General features: G+C 49.4%; 1 protein-coding gene across 1 annotated transcript in view; it reads left to right on the top strand.

Annotated features, from left to right (window-relative positions):
• The window catches only part of NOP16 (NOP16 nucleolar protein), a 39,827-nt gene that overhangs the window by 7,723 nt on the left and 5,819 nt on the right, over window positions 1–26,285 (top strand). The window contains exon 2 of the mRNA XM_086931753.1: window positions 25,145–25,253. Within this exon, the coding sequence (XP_086787879.1) occupies window positions 25,145–25,253 (109 nt within the window). The remainder of the gene's footprint in view (window positions 1–25,144; window positions 25,254–26,285) is intronic.

Raw genomic sequence — 26,285 nt, 5'->3', positions numbered from 1 at the left:
CGACCTGTGCAACTCTGCAGCGACTCACTAATTGCGTGCCAGTAAGTGCCCAACCCAAGACTAACTCCACAGTATATGCAGGAATCCCGCCCCCAACTCTCCACACCTGGGACAGAGCACATCTTCGGGACAGAAATACTTATTAATCAGCTCAGGCGTTAGGTAAGCCCTGTGGGCAATAAAAAGCTGAATTTGGTGGAAGCGCATGTTTCTGGGTATGCGCACCGGATTTCTGAGTACCCTTTCACACTCCTATCAGCTAGCAGCCGCCCCAAGTCCAGCTCCCACTTGCCTCTGAGGGGACCCAAACTAAGCGCCACATGCTCCCTTAAGGATGCAGCAAACCAACGAACCAGATGTTTGCCCCTCCTCATAACATTGAGATACTGCATGGTTAAATGCTGCCTGGGCTCCGTAGTTACATCTCCCCATCTGGCAGTCAGCTACGCTATCAATGAGCGGTGTATTAACCCCTTCAGCACTACCTCGCGGGTGCTGACGTCGGCCAACAGCCGACGGAGCCCGCCCTCTCTTTAGAACGCCCGCAACACGGGGGAAAAACCGCTGCGGTTAAGGCGTTAAGAACCCCCCAAGGGGAAGCCCCTCCTCCTTTACCAGCGTCTCATATGCTATGAGCTCCCCTTCTCTGTACAGGTCCCCAAGTGTATGGATGTCGGCCTCCTGCCGCTCCGTGAGCATGGAGGTCGTGAGCACCCCTCCACCGCTAAGCGAGCCCTCCAGGGGCATAGCCGGCGCCTAGGGAGCCGTACTTACGGGTAAGGTACAAAGCCCACCAATGGCACTTGTATGCCACTGCCCGGAGGAGCGGTGTTGGGCACTCTTATCGCGGCCAACGGATTGAAGTTTGATTATACGCTCTAGTGAGTAAGGTGACATTGCTGTAGCTGTATCATCTCTGCCTCTATCCCCCAGCCAACAAGCAACCCATTGTAGCTGCGCGGCTAGATAGTAGTGCACAAAACAAGGTGCAGCCAGGCCCCTCCGGTCCGTCGGCAGGTATAGCTACGCTAGCGCCAGCCTATGCCGTGAGGTGCCCTAGATGAAGTCCTACAGCATCTTACTGAGCATTGTGAAAAAGGACGCCAGGATTAATAGCGGCAAGTTGACGAAGTAGTACAGGAGGCGGGGAAGCATAACCATTTTAGGAAGCGCCACTTTCCCCATGGTCGTCAGCGGGAGTGTGGACCAGAAGCGTATCTGCGACCTAAGTGCTGCAACCGCCTTCCCAAGGTTCCCATCGAACAGGTCAGCCGGGTTGCGGTATATCTGTATCCCCAGGTACCTGAAGGTATTCTCCTTCCACTGGACTTGTGTGCCCCCAAGGCAGTATCCCGGATCCTCCGTCCCTGCACTGAAGGCGTAAAGGCAGGATTTACCGCATTCACTCGGAGCCCGAGATGGTAGCGAATGTGTGCAGCAGCTGGTCCAGCTGCTGGGGTATGCGCCCCACATCCCTCACGAACACCAGCAGATCATCGGCGTATAGTGATACCTGATGAACTGCGTCCCCCATCGGAATGCCGTCGCCGAGAGTCGTCCGTATAGCCGCGGCCAAGGGCTCAATTGCCAGCGCGAACAGCAGCGGGGACATAGGGCACCCCTGCCGGGTGCCTCGGCCCACCGCCACCGAGATATACGGGCCCCGCTGTACCTGGACTATGTGCCGACTATATGAAGGAACCCCTTGTCTAATCCGTAGCGTACCAGCACCGCAGACAAATAGCCCCATTTTAGGCAATCAAACGCCTTCTCCAGGATCAGGCACCACGCCCTAGGCCACTCCCGTGTGGCTTCAGCTGCTATCCTGAAGTATCTCCTGAGGTTCAATGAAGTTGATCTCGCAGGGACAAACCCGTTCTGGTCAGTATGGATTAACTGGGGGACCACCGGCGCCAACAATTCCGCCAGCATCTTAGCGAAGATTTTGTAGTCCACGTTAAGCATCGCCAGGGGTCTGTATGAGCCCAAAGCCGTGGGGTCCCTGTCCGGTTTGGGCAGGGAGACCAGGAACGCCTCCAGCATGGAAGGGGGCAGTGAGATGTCCTCCACTGCTTCCTTATATAACTTATGGAGCAGTGGCGTCGGGGTTTCCCAATATGCCTTGCAGTAGTCCAGTGCAATGGCTAGTGGGGTGCGTGTGTTGTCAGCAGCCAATCTGCACTATTCCTCTATCTCAAACCTCCTGTGCTCGCAAGAGGTGTGCAAGTAGTCATCTGCTAGTCAAACTCGCAGGTCCGATGGGGGACGCAGTGGTGGGAGCCCGCGGTTACGCTATCCGTGCAGCCCCCGCCCCCCCCCCCCTCCCCCGCATCAAGCTAACTCTCGGTCGCCCGCGTGCACCGCGTCAAGTGGCAGAGACGCCCCCGGCGCACAGCACATTTCACCAACATGCGTATGGACATATGAGAGAAAGAACAGTACATGACATATACATGCTTGTGAGTTACATAGCATGCAACACAGCACCACTCAATCACATGAGCTGGTCCTCCGTCTGGGGCGTCATCACAGGCAAGTTCGAGTCTTCAGAGAACACAGTGGATGGGGATGGCGAGCCACTAGTTCCTGGGTCACTTCGCGCATGTGTCTCCATGCGGCCATTGTTGGTCGCTGTCCTAAGAGTCGACACCGCCTCAAGGGCTTCCTGGCGGTCCATCCTGATCTTCTCCGGGCTGGGCGCCACTGGGCCCGGACGTATGTCTCGATATGCCCCCCTCTGTCTGCGCCGTCTCTATCTCCTTTCCGGCCGGCTGCCATCCTCCGAGCCTGGGGGCCTTTGTCCTGTCCACTGCCCTGACTCCTCCAGCCAGTCCCAGACTTCCGACGGGGCATTAAAGAAGCGGGTACCCTCCTTCGAGACCACTCTGAGGTGGGATGGAAACAGCAGGGAGTAAGGCAACTCCAACTCCCTAAGTTGACGCTTCACTGCCATATAGGTACTCCTCCATCTTTGTACTGTTGCTGTGTAGTCCGGAAAAAATATCACCCGACCATTTCCCACAGTCAGGTCACCCAGCTTCCTCGTTTCACGAAGCACCATGTCTCTGTCCCTATAGTTAAGAAGTTTGAAAAGGAATGGGCGAGGTCGAGCTCCCGGCCTGGGCTTCTGCACCGGTACCCTGTGCGCCCTCTCCACCACAAACTGTTGCGACACCGACCCCTGGGGCAGGAGGCCGCGCAACCAGCTCTAGACATATGCCTCTGGGTGTCTGCCCACCTCTCCCTCCGGAAGGCCCACCACACAGACATTGTTGCGCCGGGAGCGCCCCTCTGCGTCCTCAATGCGGTCCTCAAGCGCATGGACTCGGTCGATCAGATCTTGGAGCGCAATAGTGTGGTTTTGGACCACAGGCTGGATCTCCTGTAGCGTCTCGTTTTGCAAGGCAACAGACTCCGCTAATTTACGATCGGTATGGAGCAGTGTAAAATCCGACGTGACTTTGTCGATTCTTGTCTCTGGGGACTTCTTAGTTTGCCCCAGGGTGGTGCCGCTCCGCTCCACCGCTGCAAGCACAGTGTCCGTTTTGGCTGCAAGGACTACCGCCTGGGGTTCCATGCTTCCACACTGATGCCCCTGCGGTGGGTCAAGACTGCCAGCCCTCTGCTGTCCATGCTGTGATTTGTCCCGCAGCCAGCCCATCACTATCTGCTGCGCCATTGGCATCCGCAGACGGGCTGTTAGTTCGGACAGACACAATCAACCACAGGCCACCAGCGTTCAGGCCTCTTCCTAATACCAGATAGAGGTCCTCTGCAGCTCTGGGGCTATCCCGCCGTCATCGTGCGCCCTGGGCGCCACACCACTGTTCATACCTTCCTGGCAGTCTCGGCTCGGCCCCATTTGGCCAACAATCACTGTGTGTGCGCAGGAGTGTTGGGCACAGCTCACCTATGACACCACAGATTGTACAGAATTCCCTCTATAGTTGAAGCAACTCTTGCGCTGGGGGCACACCACTCCAACGATGATCTTGCCCAAAATGGCACCCAGTTCGCAATACACCAGCCTCCGGCTTCCCAGGCTCTGCCAGCTAGCATTCCCCCAGCACCTCTGGGCCCTCCAGGTTCAACGATTTCTCGCTTCCCCCTGGTCTGGAAGCCTGTACCTCTACCAGCACTCCAGGTGCAGCGCGGCTTCCTTCCGACTCAGTAGCTGCAGGCCCAACCACCTTCTCCACTCCTCATGTCCTGGTCTCATAGCGTATGAGCCTGCTCTTTGGGGAACGTTCACAGTAACCACCCCAGATCATCAGCCGGGCACTACACCTTGGTCCTCGCCGCCTTGATTGCCGAATGCGCCAGCCCTCGCAGGGCCCCAAGTCGATGCTAGCTTCGTGGGCCTGCCCCTACGTGGTCCCTACGGGGCCGTAGCACCTCACCAAGTAGACTCCAGGCCCGGACTATGGCCCTCGCTGAGCAGGCTTGCAGTGGGTCCCCAGGCTGCAGGATTAGACTTCGCTCCAAGGGGCACCAAACTCCCCTCCCAGTTTAGGGCCCCAGTGCATGTCCAGGCCTCAGCACCCCTCCGGCAGGCAGGTGGCAGCCTTCTCCCTCAGCGTTGTGGGACTCCCTTCCCGGTGCCTTGCTGCCGTCTCGGGTCTTCCTCCCGCCCAGGGCCTCACACCTCACCTCGGAGTCCAGCGGCGGGCTCGCGACGGCGATCAGGCCTCCGCTTCCGAACAGCGCGGGCCAGTCCCTCAGCACCCACACCTCGGGGCTCAGCAGCAGCCTCCGCCTCTGGGACACAGGCGCATTTCCCCTGCCCGGTCCTTGCAGTGCAGCTCTCTAGGGGGCCCACCGCTCACTCAGCGGCGCCCGCGGCGGTCGACTCGGATTGTAGAGCGGGGCGCCTCCATCTGCGCCCCGCTGTCACAGTGTGTTCGCTTCCTGCCCTGGGCCTCTTTCCTCCTCTCAGCGCCCGATGGCCTCAGGTAGCGGGGGACCGTGATGTCCGCTGGTCCTCCGTGATGCACCACTCTGATCGCCTCGTCAGGGTGCCATGCAATGCCTGTGCAACACTGGATGGGGTCCTCGGTGCCCCCCACGTGTCATGGTGCCGCCTCGGACTCCAGCAGCGACGGTTGGCTCCCGGGGCACTTTTCGTGCCTTCACTCCAGGGCTGCGCTACTCAGCCGGGCCGCAGCCCGCTCTCCGGCACCTCCCGAACAGCAGCCACCAAGCTTCAGTCTCCCCGCCACGTCCCCTCACCGGCCCCACTTGATGTGAGCGTGCTGGGCACCTCTGGAGGAGAAATGTCAGGAGAATTAGGGGTCGTCGGACAGGGTGCTAGCAAGTCGCGTCCGCCATGTTAGCTGGCTGGAAGTCGGCACTGATCTTATTAGACTTCAGTGCCGCGTTTGATACGGTCTCCCACCAGATTATGCTACAACAGCTGGAGGAGGCAGGGATTTCGGGTTTAGCCCTAGACTGGTTCACCTCCTTCCTCTCTGCGAGGACCTTTCAGGGGTCAGCTCTCCCTTTTTGCTTTCGGATCCATACCATTCAAAAAGGGGTGCCACAGGTCTCCGCATTGAGCCCTATACTGTTCAATCTGTACGTTCAACCTCTGGCAGTGGTGGCTAGGATCAGAGACCTGACACTGGTATCGTATGCCGCCGATACTCGGTATTGGCACTGTCTGGCAACTCCGCACAGGATGCCTCCATGTTCCGGAGCAATCTTATGGCCATCTCTGAGTGGATGTCTGCCAACTGTCTGCAGCTTAACGCTAGCAAGACTGAAATCCTGTTGGTTTGGCGGGATGGTGAGCTGTGGAGTGAGCATTGGTGGCCCACAACCTTTGGCTGTATCCCCACCCCAAAACAGATGGTAAAGAATCTGGGTGTTTGGGTGTACTCCGCGCTCAGCTTTCAGGCCCAAACCAAGAAAGTGGCGGGGACCTGTATGGGTATTCTGCGGGGGCTTAACCATTGTTGGGTTACTTTGACCCGTCCACTCGGCAGGTCATCATCCAGGCTGCCATCCTGTCGAGATTGGAGTACGCCAACTCGCTCTACTTGGGGACCAACAAGTCAGATCTTAAGATTAAATGGGGTTCAGAATGCTTTCGGTCAGAACTCTCCTCGGCCTCCAGAGGACTTGCTTTACCTCTGCTGCCATTTGCTGACTACATTGGTTGCCTGTGGCCAGACGTGTGGAATTGAAGTCCCTTTGCATCACTTTTAAGACCCTGAATTCCTTTTCTCTGGCCACCTTGCTCTCGCCCTACATTCCCCCCCCGCCAACATCGTTCTATGGGCCAACATTTGGCAGTGGTTCCTAGGGTAAGGAGAGCTCTAGCTGGGGGGGCGTGCCTTCCGCACACTGGCAGCCAAACTTTGGAACTCTTTCCCACTGTCAATCCGCAGCCTAAACAAATACTTGGCATTCCATAAGGCAACTAAGACACATCTTTTTCCCTTCACTGTAGGCTCCTGTGCCTTTTCCGGTGGTTTTCGCCATCTGACTGTTATTAGCGCCGGGACATCACTTTGCTGGGCAGCTGTGCGCCCTATAAGCTACATAACATGCCATGCATGTTTTGAAGAGTTAGTTACCTAAAAGGGTAAACACAAAATGCGTCACTGGGACCTGGGTATATGGCAGTACATGGGAACAATGGTCCCAGTAAACAATAAGTAAACACACAAAGTATATCAATCAAAAGCAATAATTCAAAAACACATATTTTTGATTAACACAGTGTTATTTAATCACACTGGGCGTATATACGTTAATAGTAGAATTCAATTGTTTTCAAAAGTGCCCTGAGAGGAGAGACGCGGGTGACGTGTTTAAAGTGAGGATAGAAAGGTCATTAGGAAGTGTAAATCATACACATATATTATTTACAAAATACATGGGCTTATATCTAAAACCCAACAAATTTGCAATATACCAAAACATTAAATAGCCATGATTTTTTGACATTGACATGGTGATGGATCGCTGTTGATCAAACTGGCTAAAAATAAGATGTCAACATTTTGACCCCTGGTTGGTAGGTTAGTATATACCTTACAGCGGGGTCTTCATCAGGACAGGGTCAAGGGGAAAGGGGTGGGTCCCATTGGAAAAACACTCCACAAACGTTGGAGGGATGGGTGTTGGCGCGTAGGCTCCAAAACAAGGCGGGAGCGAGGGCACTTGTATGAGAAAATGTACTGGAAAATCTGCCCGGCAAATCCTCTGGGCCTCTGAATAAATCCAATTCTGGAGAGTTCTGGGACTCAAGGGAAACAGCTCTACTGTCTTCTGATCGGTTTTATAATGCTCTCAGTCCGTGTAATGAAACGAAGCGTGGAAACGTCTTCCTCTGTTTCCATGTTTCGCTTCATTATAAGGTCACAAAGGCGAGACCTATTGGCTATGCCAATGCCTGTTATATTTGAGCCCCAGCCTAATGCTAACTTTGTATGTAGTTGAACGACTGTCCATTGCCAGGAGGGCCCGGATATGGAGTGACGCATCAAGCGTGCCCTCATTTGTTTAGAAGTGAACAGTCGTCCCTGTCATAGGTTTAGTATGTAGAGTGGTGGTGGCAGCTTACTGAGATATGTGAATTAGTAAGTGTTACCAGGCCTTTTGTATCTGTCACAGAAGTGGAGGCCTGATGGCCCACTGATGTAAAATTCTGAGTTGGGGTACACCCTACCCCAGGTCCTAGCGTTTCAGCATCCCAGTGCATGTTTGCAAGTAGGTATGTGAGTACGTGGCCTGCATTGTGTTAACATTGTAAGTATGCATAAATTAGAGTAATTGAGGCCTATGGGCTCCACTTTGAAAGCCTCTTCCATGTTAATGTGCACTAGATGGAGGTGTAATTATTTTCCCAGACAGTGGAAGTGTATTGCTGACATTCCTGGAGCTGGGGGGAGGAGACCTAGAGAGTCAAGGAGGAGGAGCAGAGAGGGCTGACTTCAGAAATTTGATTCAGTCTGTTAGCTGCAAGGATCTGTTGTTGATGTATCCCGAACATAGCAGTTTCGTATAGGATGGTAATGAAGGGTAGTTGGTGAGATTTACTTTTTGGGACTAAGACTGAAACCGCTTGGTAGCACAGCAGCTGTGCTTGAAACCTGACCTACCTTATCTTATACCACTTTATTGGAAGGTGGGGGCCATGACCAGCACCAGTAGATATTCTTACTTGCATATCATAGTATGTAGTATTTTAGATTTTAGTGTATTACCGTATTGTTTAAAAAAAAAAAAAAAAGAAAGACCAGCACTGAATTAAACGATCAATTACTGCACCCCCACGCAACTACTTTAAGCAGCCTGTGACTACTTGCCATCGATATCACTGAGAGCCAAGTGTTGAAGGGGTTGTGTTTGGCCCCGTTTGCATAGCCATAGTAGGTCTGACCCTGGGCATCAAAGGAAAACCAACCCGCCCCATGTGTGCGACAGAGTAGCCCTTGTTTGCAATGTGGCTCCCAAATCTGGGCTTAACAAAGACATACATGTGTAGTTTATGCACCAATTTTGCTATGCAGTGTGACACTTTCTCAAGTCCCCCTTTTTCCAACATGATCACCAATAGTTTGTGGTCTGTGTGAATGAGGAAGGGTCTACCTCACATTAAACTCTTTATTTTTGCCACAGCCCACACCAATCCTAGGAGCACAGGTTCAATTACAGAATATCTCATCTCTGGACCCCTTTATTTGGGGATTTGGTTTTTGCCCTGGCCAGCTAGGCTTTTAGAATAACCATGTCCAGTTTGGCTTGCATTAAACGTTACTGAAGACTTTAATGTTTCACTAAAATATTTTGAGGGCCCCTTTTGTAGTTATTTTCTCAGTTCTTGCTTATTCCTTTCACATTCTTTTAGCCATTCAAAGTCCGCATGCTCCATGATCATGTTCCTCATTGACTCCAGCAACTATGCATGGTTCTTAATACATCTTGCATAAAATTTGAATAAATCTTCCTTGTTGCTTGGTTTTGGAGCTTCTTTTGTAGCGGACACCAAAAATGGTTTGGAAGCTATGCCTTGAAGATTGAAAATATGTCCCAAGATTGCCACGCTCTGCTTCACGAATTTGAACCTCTCCTCTCTGAGTGTGCATCTGGTACTCTGAATTCTCAGAAGCATCTCACCTTGCCAGATCACATATTCCTCCTCAGTGACAGAAGAAATCCAATTGTCCTCTTGGAGTGCATGCCCACCTTCCATTCATTCAAACAGTTTGCTTTTTGGAATATTCAGGCAGAATTTAGACTAAAAGGCATGTAGCAGTACCCAAATGCACCATAAGATTTTATTAATGCAATGGGGTTCCTTAAGACTTAGTGAAAACTGATCTGCTTATACATAGCTGGGAAGCAGAGTTTGGTAAAGACTTTTGGCTCACCCAGAATAGTTGTCATTTTGTGGTTGATTCTCTACCACTACTTGGCAACTCAGTTCACGAAGATCCATGGATAACCTTATATTGCCATTCCTTTTCTTTGCAACTACAACTGGAGACAATTATTGGAATGCTGAAATGGTTCAATGATGCCATCAACTTGCCGGGTGTCAAGAACCTCTTTGGCATCCTTGAACACAGATGAAAGATGTGCTGCTTATATTCTACCTAACTGGCTGTGCAGCTCCCTTCAGAATTATACAGTGCTGTGTTGGAAACCCAGATCGAAGATTTGAAAGAATTTCATACTCACTGGATATTCTCAAAATCTTTTCAGTCACCCTGAACACATATACTGTCTTACATGGGTTTATTGGGATTCATAGATATTGCTCGGACCAACCCAAATTATTTCAGATCTTGGTCAAGTCAATATAGTCTTTATTTCGATTGTCGCAATCATAAAAGACAAAATACATCTACAATTAAAAGTGACTTGGAAAATTCTTAATATAAAAGCTTTCCTATATTTCCACGTCCTTCTAGACTTTATAAAAACTGCAGTTATATGAACAAGTATTTAAAAAAGTACATGATTACAATAAATCCTCAATGATGTAAAACACAGGGTGTTATAACATTATTAAAATGATTTGATAAGGATGTATAAAATACTTAAAAACAAGAAATAAGTAACTGACAAATACTTTCCTTCTTTTGTCAATACTACTGTGCCCATATTTGGGCAGGGGACGAACAGTTAGTCATTCCTGGATAACGATTACCAAAGCCTTAACAAATGATGGGGTAAAGACAGCAGGCCATAATGTTTAAAGCCTCATACAAAAAGACTGGCAAAATGAATGTACCCTCATCTTATTACCTCGGATGATCCACATCCAGCTCAGACATGTTGCCACGGCAATCATAATGGATTCCTGAGTGTTTGTCTTTAAAATCCTTAGTGCCTCCATAGCTATTATTGTGCCCAGGTTCATACAAACGGGTTTGAGCAATTTGTTCCTAGGTGACTTATAGGCTGGGCAAACACACAAAATATGTGCTAGTGTCTTAGTTTGGGCTGGACATGAAAAACATTTGTCATTCGTTGGGGGGTGCCATCTACTAGTAAGTGCTTTTATTGGAAGTGAACCCACCCTAAACTGGTGGTACAACTTCCTATCATTCGGTCTGGTGATGAGGTCCCAATATGTTTCAAACTTGATCTCATGTTTAACCTCCAAAAATTCCCTTATCATAGTGGGCTTCATAAGGGATGCAAAGTGCTTGGTTTTAACCATATTCCAATCTGCTGCCTTAAAGTCCTTTTTCGATGGAAATAAGTTGTCAGCTGGGTCCTCCCACAAAATGCTCATCCCCATATTAATCGAAGTGTTTATGTTGTTTAACCAAGAGATCTTACGTAAGCAACCCAATACCCTAACTACAGAGAGAGCCTTGGCATACAGTGAAAGCTAAGGAGTGGTCCAGAGCCTTCTTCAGAATGCTATGGGTCTAAAACTATTCAAGTCTTCTATGCTGTAGCAACCCAAATCTAGGTATGAGGGGGTGAGTGGTGTAGATCGCGGGAGGCCTATTAATGTTGTCACAAACTTATTTTGCGCTAGTGCCAAGGATGAGAAGTCCTCAAAGCCCAAAAAGTTCGGCACCATATAGTATTGATGTTCTGATTTTAGAATTGTATATCTTTAGGGATGGGGCAATAGGCTTGGTCTGCGAGAGCCTGTGCCCTTTTATCAATACACCAGCTAAATGTACATGTTTGAGGACCAGCATATCAATCTGGGGCTTCCAATTTAGTTTCCTACCTAGTATTATCCCCAGGTATGTAAATACGTCGGTCTGATCCAAGGGGACATTATTTATATACACTCTCCCTTTTATAACTTTGTTTGTGGAGCGCCATAAACTTTTCCTCCACATTTACCACTAGCTTATGGTCGCGGCAAAACACCTCAAAGCGGGACAAAGCAGCCTGCTAACCCTTTTGAGTTTTTGATATTCTCAAGGTATCACCCGCGAACATGAGCAGGGGTATTTTCATACCAGCTAGTGTTGGAGCATCCGTGGGGTGAGTGGAAAAGTACTGGACAACCCTGTTAATGAATAGAGAAAACAGGGTCGGTACTAAAACGCACCCTTGTCGAACCCCCTTAGTACAGGGAACTTATCTGTGACATTCCCCTGCGTTCCCCAGCGAACCTGTGAGTAATTTGAATCATGCAGTTTTACCAAAATGGCCCACAGTTGCAGTGGCATCCCCAGATCATAAAAGCTCTCCACATTTTGGTACAAGGGACTAAATCGAATGCAGATTTAAGGTCAATAAAGCCGTATAGATTGAGCCCCCTCCAATAATAACTACCCACCAATAGATGAGCACAAACCTAAAAACCTGATCTATGGTGCTAGTGTGAGGTCGAAACCATGCCTGCAGTGGTGTCAGCATATCGGTCTCTTCTATCCAGGCCTGAATTCTACCCAAGACTAGCCTGGCAAAAGCCTCCTGAATAGTCTACAAGGCTTTTTGGCCTATAGTTGCCTGGTAGTGAACAATCTCCCTTTTTATATATAGGTAAGATTTCGGCACCTGACCATGTGTCTGGAATAGGAGCACCACTGACTATCGCATTGGCGCGTATCTTAATTTAGGTTACCTAGTGTTCTTTGTCAAACACGAACAAGTCCGCCGGTATACAGTCCGGACCTGGGACCCTACATCTTGGGATCGATCGTAAAACCGATTCTACCTCAAGATTTGTAAAACATAGAGTGGTGATTGGAGTAGGCCATTCGGGTAAATCTGTGCTACAATTATTGGCGGTAAACTGTACCTCATAATATAAAGCCCACAATTCTGGAGCTACATGATTAGTTGGTATCTGGGTTTATTCGCCACTGCCCCATTTTACAAGCTGCCGAAATTGGACCATGTTTTTCCCTTTACTGGCTGCAAGCCGATCTTGCCAGCGATGCTCATCCCAGTCCTTCTTTGCCTGTAGTTGGGTTTTCCTACACCTGGCCCTTGCCTTTTTAATATCACCCATGACTTTTGATCTAATGGCCCTTGATAATAACTTATAGGCCTCTCTACAGGATTTATAATACCATGAAGCTGCCTTTATGCAGGGTTTTTTCCTAAGTTTGTTAGTTTTGATATAGACATTTTTAAAATGTCTTAAACGGATCATTGTGAACCTTGAGGACGATAAAATTAATGTCCTCCTGGGAATCGCAATTATGGAGAGTGGTTATCACGCGAGCACCCATTGTCTTTACCTGTTCCAGATCCCCATCATGGTCAATGATCCTGGCCCATCTAACTCTCCTCATGTCATTTGTGAGCATGACCTCTGCTGTTACATGCTTGGCAACCCTATTATTAAAATTAGATAAACCTGGTGCCTGCAATAGTAGTACCAGCTGGTTACGGTCACTTTCGACCCGCTCCTGCACCGACGTGTCCAAAAGGGATGTCCAGAATTCTACTTTAAGGAATATATAATCTATACGGCTACTTCTCAACCGTTGTTAAAGGTATGAGCGCCCTTTCTGTCAGACTGCGACCTCCCGTTACCTGCCCTTAGTCCCCTTTCTAAACACAACCCTTTTAACTGTAGTGCGGCCTCAGTCCATTTTTTGAGGGGGCATAAATCTAATTGCGGAATATTCCACTGTGCATCCTCCTCTGCACTAAGGTTACCATAGTCATAGTCCAATGGCTCAAATTAGTAGTTAGTTGCCTGCTATTATCAAGTTACAACTTCCCCGCAGGCTTTCTAAGAAGCTATCAAGGAGGGTGACTACGTTGGAACCCCTGCCACCCTGTAGTCCCCTTGCATAGACATTAATAATCAGAACATCAGGGTTGTGCGCCGTCCGAAGCCGTATGGCCATGATGTCCGGACTATCAATGTATACTTCCTCTACTGTGTAACCAGCTTGCTGTCTGACCCAACAGGTAAGTCCACCCAAGGGTCTACCTTTCTAACCCCCCCCCCCCCTCCCCCCACCCAGTGCAGCTTTTGAATTTTTTTAAATCCAGGATGATAGATTTGGTCCATGGACCAGGTTTCCTGAAATACCCAAACATCATAGTTGTCAATATAAGCTGACCATTCGGTTGAGATGGTTTTAGAGGATAATCCCGCTATATTCCAGGAAACTATGGACATGTGTGGTTTTAAATGCCCTTGAGTTGTATTACCTCTTTTAACACTGGCAAGGTCCCTCACGGGTGGAAACAGGCAGTCGTACTGCCTCTGAAGAAAAAACCCAACATCAGTGCGTCCCAGCTTAGCAATTTACGCCCCATTTCGCTTCTACCCTTATTCTCTAAACTGGCGGAAAAGCTGGTCAACCAACAACTCTCAGCGCACATAGAGTCCAGAGGCCTCCTGCATACCAACCAATCGGGCTTTCGGGCACGCCACTCCACAGAATCAGCCCTCCTTTTTTCGACTGAGGCACTGAGGAAGCACGTAGATGCCGGACATGTGGCAGCACTAGTGCTCCTGGACCTCAGTGCAGCCTTCGACACTGTAGCACATCATACGCTGCTACAGTGTCTGAAGAAAGGAGGGGTGACAGGTATGGCCTGGTTATGGCTGGAATCTTTTCTCACCAACCGTAGCTTCTCGGTAGAGCAAGGAGGAGCACGTTCCGACACCTTTGACCTCGGTCAAGGAGTGCCACAGGGCTCAAGCCTCAGTCCAACACTTTTTAATTTATATGTCACCCCCGTGGCTACTACCGCGGAACGATATGGGGTAGAAGTAGTGACATACGCAGACGACACACAGTTGGTGGTCGCTCTGACCCAACCTGCTGAACAAGCCGCCGCGAACTTCTCAGCATGCCTCCAGGAGATGGCTGGATGGATGGCAAAGAACTGCCTCCGTCTTAACGGTGACAAGACTGAGGTGCTGATTGTTGGAAAACCCCCCTCAGTCTGGTCATCTGCCTGGTGGCCACAGACCCTGGGGCCCCTCCCTACCCCTAGTGATCAGGTCAAGAATCTGGGAGTATGGGTGGACTCAAAGTTGGACTACGACTACCACACCAGACGGGTAGCCGGTACGTGCTTCTCGATTCTACGGAAACTCCGCAAAACCATCGACCTGCTCCCAGAATCATCTAGGAAGACCCTGGTCCACGCCCTTGTCACGTCAAGACTGGACTACGGCAATGCCCTGTATCTGGGTGCCAATGCCACTAGCCGGCGGCGACTGCAGACAATTCAGAATGCTGCCGCCCGCCTGGTCCTCCGGCTGCCCAGAAGAGCCGCCTCAAAAAAATCCTTACAAACACTACATTGGCTTCCGATCAATGAAAGAATCGATTTCAAAGTCCTTTGTATTGGTCACAGGATCGTACATGGCAAGGGCCCGGCCTTCCTTCGGAACCTTCTCTGCCCCTATACGCCCACTCGACAACTCCGCTCGTTAGGAGCAGGCCTTCTCGCTGTCCCCAGACACAAGAAAGCCAGAATGGGAGGAAGATCCTTTCGTACTTTGGCGGCACACAAATGGAACTCTCTCCCCCTGAGCTTAAGAGTGGAAACATCGGAGCTCATCTTCCGCAGAAAGCTTAAAACATTCCTCTTTCCTAAAGATTAGCCCGTCTTGTTTTGACTGACGGAGTAGCTGGCTCTTCTGACAGCGCGGGGACACACTGACAGTGTAACCATGCGCTTTACAAATTCAGAAATTGTATTACAATTATTTGTTTGTGGGTTAGGCATATGATCGTTAGCCAAAGCTACCACGCTAGGAGTGCTAGATGGTATAGGAGTTTTTACAAGAGGAAATTTAGTTAGACCTTTCACCCGCCACATGAATGCTCGTTTCCACCTCTATTCGACACACACCCCCTGAAATATCTGGACTACAGGCATATACAGCCTTCTCCTTTGAGACAACCCTATATTTAGATGGTCCAGCAGGATCAAGAGTGGACAATCCTAATTCCGACCCTAGCTGGACCTTAGGGCCTTTTGTTTCTGATTAAAAAGGGACCAGCAGATGTTCCAAGTCAATCAGTCTTCCAAGGAGGTGAAGATTTCAAAACGATTACTAGTGGTGACCTGATAATTGTATTGGCCGTCTGCTTGGGGTGCCCCCCTATTCTCAATGCACCTAAAAACGCTGTCTGGTTGACCCAAAGGAAAGATGTTAATGATCCACCTTAGTGAAGCAGTTCCCGGCCTTCTCCAATATGTGCTGGACCAGGGTTGGTGACCTAAAGCTTAGGACTACACAGTCACCGGGTAGAGACTTGTATGATTTCCCAACCCAGACTACTCAGCGAACCATTTTAAATTCAGAAAAAGATGATCTTTTATGCCAGTCCTATTACTCAATAACTGTGTAGCCTTGTTACTTAACGCTGACCAGTGCTCCTGTGCATTAGGAGAGAGCACTGGAACATTAGCCAGAACAACTGTGTGTGGTGTAGCTTCTGGGGGGAGATATAAAAAGTTACGTGGATTCTGAATGCAGACAGCATGAAGCTGAGAGGACCGTGCACTAATGCCACTCTTCCCTTGCTGCGATGTCGGTAGCAAAGATGTACCTCCTTGGGGTGGATTAGTTGGTTGGATTACCTCTGGGGTTATTTCTATTGGAGGTGGGGGACAGCATACATTCATTAGGGGTTCCCTTGGCACTGTTTCAACTCCCCTCACCGATTGTATTGCAATCCACCACCCTTCTGCCCATTAAGATTAGTTGGAGGACTACCAAAAATACCCTGCTCTATTTTGTTAAATCTTTCTTCAATTGAGGTCAACTTCTTGAGTAGAGGATAAATCAGACCAGAAACTTTCACTTCTTTCCATTTACAGAGCTCATTCACATAGGACGGGAGAAGTGGCTCAATAGCACCAGTGGGAGGGCATATATTAGTTGACGTGTTTTTAAATTGACTATCATTATTTCCATTAACAACTACCTTACGCTTGGTTGCTCTAAAAGGCTAAAGGTTGGACTTCTGTGGCCCACGAGCTTTCCTATTTTTATGGGCGGTTCACCGCCTGTAGCCTGACAGGACTTGTGACCCCTTGTGGTGACCATGGTGATGCTGGGAGAACGAACCAGGCTAGGTGAAATAGGTAGCTCTACATCTGATTGTACTGAGGGAGCCCGGCTAGAATGCAGTGTGGTATCATCTGTGTGGTTTAGCGGGGGTTGGGAAGAAAATGCATTGGTACTAAGGGTGCCAAGAGATGTTTGTGGTTCTAGCAATAACTTACGCTCAGATAATTGGATCTCGTGCATTAACGCTGATTCTGCCCTAGAAAGAAAAGTGTCAAGTGTACCCACAACCCCCGCACCCACTCCCGCCTTACTTTTACTCATATTACCAGTCCCTGACAACCAGTATACACACTAAATCTCTATTTCTATTTCATACTATGGAGGCTTATGGAGTTAGTGGGATGGGCCCAGCCCAGCCTCTTCGTTCTGTGACTCGCACAGATTGGCCCGCCCTTGGCCCGGGCTTCTCCTGGCACGCGCGTCCCACGTAGCTGGGGGCTGAGCTCACTTTATGGGCAGTCTGTCGTGGGGGCTTGACGAATGCGGCTCCTGACGCAGCGCGCGCTGGTTCCTGGGCCCTGTGGTCCTCAATAGGCAGGCTGCGGAGAGGAAATGCGGCGGCAGCAGAAAGAGTTCAAAGCGCCACAAGGGGCTATGGCGGTAAGCAGGAATGTGGCGTGCTTTCAGAAAGGGCTCCCGCTATGCAGAGGCCCGACCCCGCTTTATGGGCAGTTTGTTTTGGAGGCATGATGCATGTGGCTCCTGCCACAGTGTGCGCTGGTTCCTGGGCCCTGTGCTCCTCAATGGGCAGGCTGCAGAGAGGAAATGCGGCGGCAGCAGAAAGAGTTCAAAGCGCCACAAGGCGCTATGGCAGTAAGCAGGAATGTGGCGTGCTTTCAGAAAAGGCTCCACTTGGTCTACAACATAAACCTTGGTGGTGCACCCTCCTCCAAAGCATAATTTTTCTTTGGAAACACATTTAGACTTGATCTAGCGCTCCTGGGGTTCTTCTGGGACAGATGGGACTTAAGGAGTTAGTTGCTCTGGCACGCAGTGCTTAGTTGGTTTATTGTTTGAGGATAACCGGCATGAATGGGTAGAAGTGCACATGATGTCTTCAAGGACGAGACATCAGTTACCAAGGGCTTTGGTGACCGTCTTCTGCCCAGGAGGTGTGGTGCTGATTGCTCTGATTGCATGATTTGGATCATGGTATCTCTGCTGAATTGGGGGCCTGGATAGGAAGCATATGTCGATGATACATCTTTGGCCCATGTCAGACTGCACAAAGACGAGGGATGGCACATAAAGCAGGCACATACATGACACAATAACAGGGGTTTAACCAGGGCCACTTGACACAATAACAGAGGTTTAACCAGGGCCACTGGAATTGCCTGCAGCAGGATTGACTACATTATGCAGTAGGAAGCATATTAACACTGTCTGGGGATGGGTTGCACCTCATTCGTACCAATTTAACACCCAAACAATAACGAGCAGCAGAACGATGACCAGTGCACCGTTGCAAAGGGCCTTTCATCTGCGCAGCAACACATGAGTCTGTGTTTATAGTCATTTTTGAACCGTTTGAGCTAGAAGAACAAGTTACTTGCCTTCGGTAACGCCTTATCGTGTACAGACTGTATCTAGCTGTACATTTCTTACCATAGCATATTGCCTAGGTGTTAGACTGGATCCAGAATTTTTTGTTGAGCAGTACCCCTGCGTGCCGGTAGGTCGCGTAGTTTGGCTCAGTGTGGCGTCCTCTGCACTAGAAGTTCTTTGCGCATGCCTATATAGGCGCGACTCCAGTGCACAAACATCAGTTTCATCTTGCAACTTTCCACGGCAGGAGCGTGGAGCCACGAAGAACACTGGCCACTGATGTGTGGATCTAGGACCTTGAAAAGCGAGTAGCCTTGTACCTATAAATCCATTTGCAGTGTAGGGAGGATGGGTGGGTCGGTATGGAATCTGCAGCTAGATAGTCTCTACCAGATACGGCATTACTGAAGGTAGGTAACTTGGTCTTCTAATAGAGACTTCTAGCCGCAGATTCCTTACCTTTGAATAGATACCCAAATAATAACTCCCTGAAGGTGGGTCTGCAAACCTAATTTAGACGAGAAAGTCGTGCAAAACCAAGTGGATAAATGGCCTGTCCCAACGGATGTGATTGTCCTGGCCGTACTGATAGATGAATGTGTGCAGCGAGGCCCACGTTGCTGCTTGGCAGATGTCCAGGACTGGAACTCAGTGCGCTAACGCGGTGGTAGCTGCTTTGCTCTGGTGGAATGAGTACGCAAACCACCTCGGGGTTCCTTCCTGGCCAGTGCATAACTGATATTAATAGCGGGTACAATCCATCGGAAGATGGTTTGTTTCTGCACAGCGTTCCCTTTTTTTGCCCCCCGACATATCCCACGAAGAGTTGCTCATTTACCCGAAATGGTTTTATGCAGTCGGGGTAGAATGACGCCACTATTTTTGCATCCAGCTGGAGGAGTCTCTCCTCTTCCTTCAAGGGATGAGGTGGAGAGTAAAAGGTAGCCAAAGTGATGGTCTGGCTTATATGGAATGGGGTAATCCCCTTCGGGAAGAAAAAGATGCTGTGGTCCGAAGGATCAGTTTGTCCAGAAAGAAAGATGTATGGAGGCTGAGATGACAGTGCCTGCAGTTCACCGATCTTCCGGGCCGATGTAAATGCCACCAGAAAGGCCGTCCCGATGGTGAGAAGTCTAAGACTGCAGGTATGAAGCGTCTCAAAGAGAGCTCACATTAGAACGGTAAGGACGGAATTGCATTCCCATTGAGGCATAATGAAGGGAGCTGAAGGAAATAAGTGCTGCAAACCTCAAAGGAACCTACTTGCAATAGGAGATTGAAAAAGGAAGGCTGATCTGGCAGCTGCAGGAAGGAGGAGATGGTAAATCAATAACCATTCAATGTGCCCAGCGCAGAGACATCCTTTGCTAGGGTAAGGATAAACAAGAGTTTGGAAAAGGGATGCAGTGTCAACCGGCCTAAATATGCACAATGCCACAAACTTGCTTCAGAGCCCGTTTATACTGTCTTGGTGGAGGGACGCCAAGATAACGTTACAGACTTTGAGAGGAATGTCAAAAGCAGTCAACTGTCGCAGCTCAATTTCCATGCCTGAAGGCAGAGCATTGACTGGTTCGGATGGCGGACACTCTCCTGCGTCAGAAGATCCTCCCGAAGGAGCAGCCTAAAATGAAGACTGATGGCCATGCTCAACGGCTCAGTATACCGGACTGTCCAAGCCCGGGCCGGAGCCACAAGGATGGCTTGTGTCTGATCGTTCCTGATCTTCTTGGCAGGAGTGGTGTGGGCAGAAAGGCTTAGAGGAGGCTGGCACTCCACTTGAGATGTCTTCCAGTGAAAGCCTCCTTGGAAACCTCAGAGTTGGAACAGCTGACATTGCGCTTCTTGGTGGTGGCGAACAGATCTAACCAAGGCTCTCCCCCGTTGCTGAAAGAAACCTTGCACAATCTCCGGTTGGAGATGCCATTTGTAATCCGCTTGGCACCTTCTGCTGAGTTCATCCGCTCTGGCGTTCAGAGAGCCAGTGAGGTGTTGAGCCACCGGGGAAATGCCCTGAGGTTCCCGCCATGTCCAGAGACTTTGGGCTTCTTGACAGAGAGTTCACAACCCCACCCTGTTTGTTGCAGTACCACTTGGCAGTGGTGTTCTTGAACACCTGCACTAGCCTTCCCTTGATGAAGGGTAAAAAGACTTTCAATGCCAGTTAGATCGCTCTGAGCTCCAACAAGTTGAGGTGGAGTCTAGATTCCACCGGAGACCAGAGGCCTCTGATATTTACCTCTCTCAGATGGTCACCCCAGCCCAGGAGCGAAGCTTCTATTACTGCTATCAGATCTGGTTGGGGAAAGGAGAGGGGTCTGCTGTTGACCCAATCAAGGTTTCTTAGCCACCACTGCAGATCTTTTGCGGTGCCCTCCAAGATCTTGATGATGTCAAGAGATTCCCCTGATGCTGCTCCCACTGGAATTCAGGCCCCACTGGAGAGTCCGCATATGTCACAAGCAGGATGCAGGAGGCCAAGCAGCCTCAGTCCGTCTCACTGAAATCTAGAATAGGGGCTGAAACCTCTGTATAGCCTGAAGATCCTGGACTCACCGCTCTGAAAGATAAGTCTGAAACTGCACTGTGTCCAGAACAACTCTGAAATGGAGTCTGAGAAGGTGTCCTGTGTGAGTTCAGCCCATTGATGGTGAACCCCAGTGAGTGCAGGAGGTCTTCTGTAGTCTGGAGGTGGGAGGCGGCCTCCTGGGGTGAGCCCACCTTCTACGGTCGCTCGAGATGGGGGGAGACTGGTACCCCTGATCTCAGCAGATGAGCTGCTATTACCGCCATCACCTTGATGAACACCTGCGGAGCACTAGTGAGGCCAAATGGGAGCACAGTGACCTGAAAATGCTTGTGACCTACCATGAACCGTAGAACTGTGTGCAGGCAAGACTGGAATGTGCAAGTATGCATCTAGCAAGTCCTACGCTACCATTCATTCTTCTTGGTCTAGGGCAGACAGATAATGAGAGAGTACAAGCCTTTTTAATTTCTCCTTTTTCAGTAAGAAATTGAGAGGGCGCCGGTCTAGGATAGGACGAAAGCTCCCGTCATTCTTGGGCACTAGAAAGTAGTGGGAATAACAACAATGACCTACTTCTGATGCCGGCGCACCAACTATGGCTCCCTTGGCCAAGAGAGACACCACTTACTTGCGGAGTAAGGAGATGTGGTCCTCCATCTGCCTTTCGCAAGTGGGTGGCATGAGTGGAGGAGTAATCATGAAGGGGAGGGAGTAGCCCATTGGAGAATCTGGAGAACCCAGCGGTCAGATGTTATCGATCTCCAGTGGTGCAATTGATGACCTATTTGGTTGGATTGGTCTGACCTTTTGGCTACCTGGCCCATGAGGTCTATGGGTCTGCATCCTCTGCCACGCACAGGCCCTGGTTGCTGGGCAGGTAGAGATTCACCTGGAAGACACTTCGGTGGTCTCAGAAGAGAAAGGTGGACTGGGGTTGGCAAGGGGCCATGGAAAAGCCCAAGGACCTGGCTATATTTCTGCTGTCATTGAAGCGCTCCGGTGCTGAGTTCGGCTTGTCTCCGAAAAGATGGGAATCATCAAAGGGCATGTCCATGAGAACATTCTGAACATTTCCTGAAAAGCCAGTAGTCCTCAACCAGGTGTAGTGCTAAGGGCCACCGACTGTGAAACTGCTCTGCCGGTTGAGTGTCGTATCCAGCCCACAGCATAATGGTGAACTTAGCTGCATCCCTCCCATCAACAGTAGCTTGGGAGAGTATGGCTTGGGCCTCCTCTGAGACCATAGACCGCACCTGCGCAACACAGTCCCAATCCGGTGGAATGGATTTTCTCTCCAAGTGGAGGCTTGGACCACCAAGCACTCTGGGGTAGGATGCTGGCAGAGGAAGTTGGGGTCCCCTGGGGCGGGGTAATAGCGGGCAATTGTCTTATTCTCAGGCGCTCCTGTGCAGGGTTTGGGCCAGGCCCAGAGTAGGATGTCCATGAGGGATTTGTTAAATGGGAGACTCGGTTTGGATGTGGTCACCCCGGTTCAAGCACCTCAGTCAAGACGTTTGTCTTGACTGCCACAGAGGGCAGCTGAAGGTCTAGAACTTCAGCTGCCCCACCCACCAACACAGAGGGCAGCTGAAGTCCTAGAAACTCGTCTTCACCCAAATCATAAACCCCGAAGTCCTAGTCCACAGGAATGCCTCCAGTTGGTACCGGATTCTGCATCGGGGTATGCCAATCTGGCTCCGTGTGGGAGTCTGGGTGAGAGTGGGACCGGCCATGGACCTCAGCAGTGGAGCTGTCGCAGGGGAAGGTTGAGGTGGTTTGACCTTAATCGGTCTAGATCTATCCTTGAATCCAAGAGGCTTGACTGGCGGCAGGTGTGAGCCTGCTGGCGGAAAACCAATAGGAACCCTTCCCAAACCGTTGGGCCCGAGGGTGTGCCAGCCTGGACAGGCCACTCAGATAAGAGGTGCATGGCCTCATAAAAAGTTGGGTGGGGTAGCTCAGTCTCCAGGAGACTCCTGGAAGCGCAGAGGCGGTCCTGGCGCAGTCTCGACTGCGGAGTCAGGCTTCAAATGCAGGCATTGCCTTGTATCTTTGGATGACTCAAATGGCTGGGGCAAAGTGGAAGACCTCTTTGACTTATTTTTCTTCTTATGCTTGCGGGACTTACCCAAACACCCTGATTACTTTGACTGCGATAACGAGCGCTTGGAATGGCTCCACGATTGATCCCGGGACCTTCAAGGCCATGGGTGCAGGACAAGACAATCTATGCAGGGCTTGGTGTCGTGGAGCACTCGAGACACCGCAGGCAGACTAGTTGTGGATCCCTCATAGACATTTTCAGGGGACAGGTGTCTCGGGGCTTGAAACCAGCCTTCCTCTCAGACATCCCTGCCACACCAAGAGACAATGTCTCAAAAAAAATATTAATCAAAAGGAGACTGGGGGTAGCTCTTCTCTGACTCTGCGCTGACTGGCGCAGAAAAAAAAGAACTAATATCAACGCGTTGGGTGGTGTCTATATAGGCACAGAGCACGTCACTTCTGACACCACATGGAGCCGAATTACGCCACGTACCAGCATGCAGGGATACTGATCACGAAAAATTTTCAGATCCAGTCTGATGCTTGAGGAATATTCTGAGGTAAGGAATCTGCAGCTAGAAGCCTTTATCAGATGCAAAAAATATTTTTTTTATTCGAATCTGCAGAGTATGCAGCAGTTGGTGGATTATGTAGCCAACTCAGCAGCATGTTATGTATGATACGAAAATCTGAAGGGTTTGCCCCTCATTTCATTTAATGTTTACTTCCAGATATCCGCTGACGAAGTGCATAATGTTGCACGAAATGCATTGGGAATAATCTCTCTGTAAGAAGTCTTTTATCACAGGAAAACAAATGTGAAAAGCTAGACAAATTTCGAAATACTAAAGAATATTCATGAATTGAATGAATAAATAACATATGATTCTTTCACCTTGGATAACCTGCAATTTATTTTGGGAGTACTATTTTGAATAACAATTAACCGCATCACTGCATTTCTATGCTGCGCCCAGAGGGTCATCCTTTGAGTCCAAAGGATGCTTCTTTTCAAGTTATAGCCTAACACTCCATGGTCTAGTGAGTGAAACCTCCGTGGCACGTTACAAATTCTATCCTTTTTTCCTCCATACAACCGCTTGTGCACAACCATCACAGTACTGCAAACGCAGCAGATCCATATGTGGACAGTAAAAGGTTTTAGGGCCTTTATGTTTTCGATCTTTAACTTGTTTTTGTTTCTTACTTTCCTATTATAAAATTCATATTCATTTTGAAAGTAAAGAACTATACATTGAAATTATAAAGTGTTATCTACTGTGCTGTAATGATTCTTAGTCTAAGCCTAAACCGTTCCTAGACATGGCTCTTATACTAGCACTAGCCAAGAGCTGAATTGCAATGGCATGCAAGTCTGCAGTGGGGCCTGTTGTGGAAACTTGCCTGAGAGATGTCACCATGAGCACCAGAGCGGAAGACGCTAAGGAGGAGAGACAACGCCCAGTAGCTGGATTGTAGATGGAGGTGTTGGAGGCCTGGGAACATCCTGGGTGTGAAGAGCGGACAGGGACTGATGACCAGAATGGCCCTGGCGATGGGCACCCGCACAGTGACCCGGGAGATAGGGAAGCAGAGAGTCCACATTAGAAGACATTTGCCTCTTAATCCCTATGATAATATGCCCCCTCAGCTATCAGTCTCACTGACTGTTCATACTCTCCCCTCTGAAATGGTGACATAACCCATGCACTTTGTAGCATTTTTGACTGGCTGGTATCTTCCTGGCCCCCATCCTCTGATGCTACTCACTACCGGCAGCTTACATGCACTCTGAAAGTTAGTTTTGCTTTCTCTTTTAGTTTGTTTGTGTTTTCCCCATCCCTTCCTCCTGAACCAAGGCATTATAGACCACAGGAACCTAGCAGATTGTGCGATTCCAGAGGCTGTACATGGGCTGGACTGGGGCGGGGGCATGCTCTAGGGGAGAACCGAACGAGTGGATTAATGTTGAGTAGTTTGGTTGTGGGCTTTCAGAACCTCCTGGGGATGTCCCTAATATGTGTGTTTGACACTTATGCGCTTGTTCTGACACAGTCCTGAGATACATGCCAATGTGTTTCTTAAATGGCCTTCCTGAGGTAATGTCCTGAATTTTGAATGTTTGTTATTTCAAATTGTTGCAGTGACTTCTTCTCATGCCCCAGCAAAGGAAACGTTTCTTCTTCTTGTTCTCAGTTCCAAGAGCAAGAAAGGCTATGTTCATTGGTAAGCGGATGGCTAAAGGTGTTTGTTTTTTCAACTCCTTTGTTTTGTGCAGGGACTGGGTTGGCAATCCCAGGTTAGCGAGTCCATCCAACTGCAGAGGCCAGCTAGCCACTCCTTGTTCCCAGTCACACTTGAGCTTGCAGTTTCTGTGCATTCTGCCAAAACTCGTGCCAAAGACCTGCCCTTTCCATTGCTACACTTTTCCACTGTCCGGAAAGGGAAAGTATTTATCAGATGTTCCTATTGCCTTGGCATATAAGCGACTGAAGCTAAGCACCTTCTCTTTTATTTGTACACAGTGAACAGATCCGCAATGCCTGGGATGACACGAAATCTGTGGGTCGTAATTTGGCAGAAATGGGCTTGGCTGTAGATCCAAACCAGACACAGTCCACTAGAAAAGGAAAGGTATGTAGCCATTTTTTTGTGTATCCGTTTTGTGGGGCGGAAATGAGCACGGGTACAAGGCATAAACCTTGTGGACAGTGGGGGTGGCAAATGGAATAGACTTCAGATGTCTTATGTGCCAGACGGTGCTGTGTCTTACTCCTCTGATTTATTGTGGGCTCGTTGCAGACCTGTCTGACTCTATTCTGCCAATAACAGGGGATCTCAAGAGATGGGGAGCCAGGCAGCTTTGTGGTAAGTTAACTCCAGAGATATTAACACCTTGGCTGCTATGGGGTTTTCCCGCTGTGCGCTGGAAATGGACATTTTCCATTGTTCATGACAAGGTCAGCTCGTCAAACGCACAGCGCAGGTAACACCCATGACGAGCTGACCTTGTCATTAGCATGGAAGGGGTTAAATTAGGTGAGGTAGGAATAAGAGACAGAGGGACTCTAGTATATTGACATTTGGAGAGACAATACCTGCCATTTGGAAAAAGTACTTGATAACAGAAATGGGGAGCTCTCCCATCTGTAGGGAGACAGGGAGATGAATTGATAGGAGACTAGATTGGGAGCAATACCTGTACTACGAAGACTTGAATACAACACATTTCACTTAATCAGGATCCCTCGCAGATGCTAAACGGCTCTGCCATTGATTATAGTTTAGATGGCGAGCCGTATGACTTGACACCCAACTCCCTTATTTGCAAGGATAATCCATGGCTTAATTCTTACTTTCGCTGGAGGGCCTCGAGATCCAGCCACCTAGTGGCATATGCAAGGCTTCTTGCTCCGCCCTTTTGGCTAAGGTTAAGCGGACTATGTACCCTTCGTCATTGTGTGTTTTTTTTTTTTAGAGGAGTTTTGCTATAATGTGGTCGAGAGGGGGTTATTTGTGGTAAGTGTCTTTAAAAAAAAAAGATGCTGTAGAGCAGTGGGCGGCAGTGCATGTGATGGAAGAGTCCATAATCTAGGACAGAGTTTCTGAATAATTTTTTAGACTTGTGCTTTCATAGATAAAGTTGTGTGCTCTTGTTGTAAACTT

The sequence above is a fragment of the Lissotriton vulgaris genome, chromosome 7 (genome assembly GCF_964263255.1).
Source record: "Lissotriton vulgaris chromosome 7, aLisVul1.2, whole genome shotgun sequence".
In the NCBI taxonomy this organism is placed as follows: domain Eukaryota; kingdom Metazoa; phylum Chordata; class Amphibia; order Caudata; family Salamandridae; genus Lissotriton; species Lissotriton vulgaris.
The sequence above is the reverse complement of the archived record's forward strand: the minus strand, read 5'-3'. Positions and strand labels throughout refer to the sequence as shown.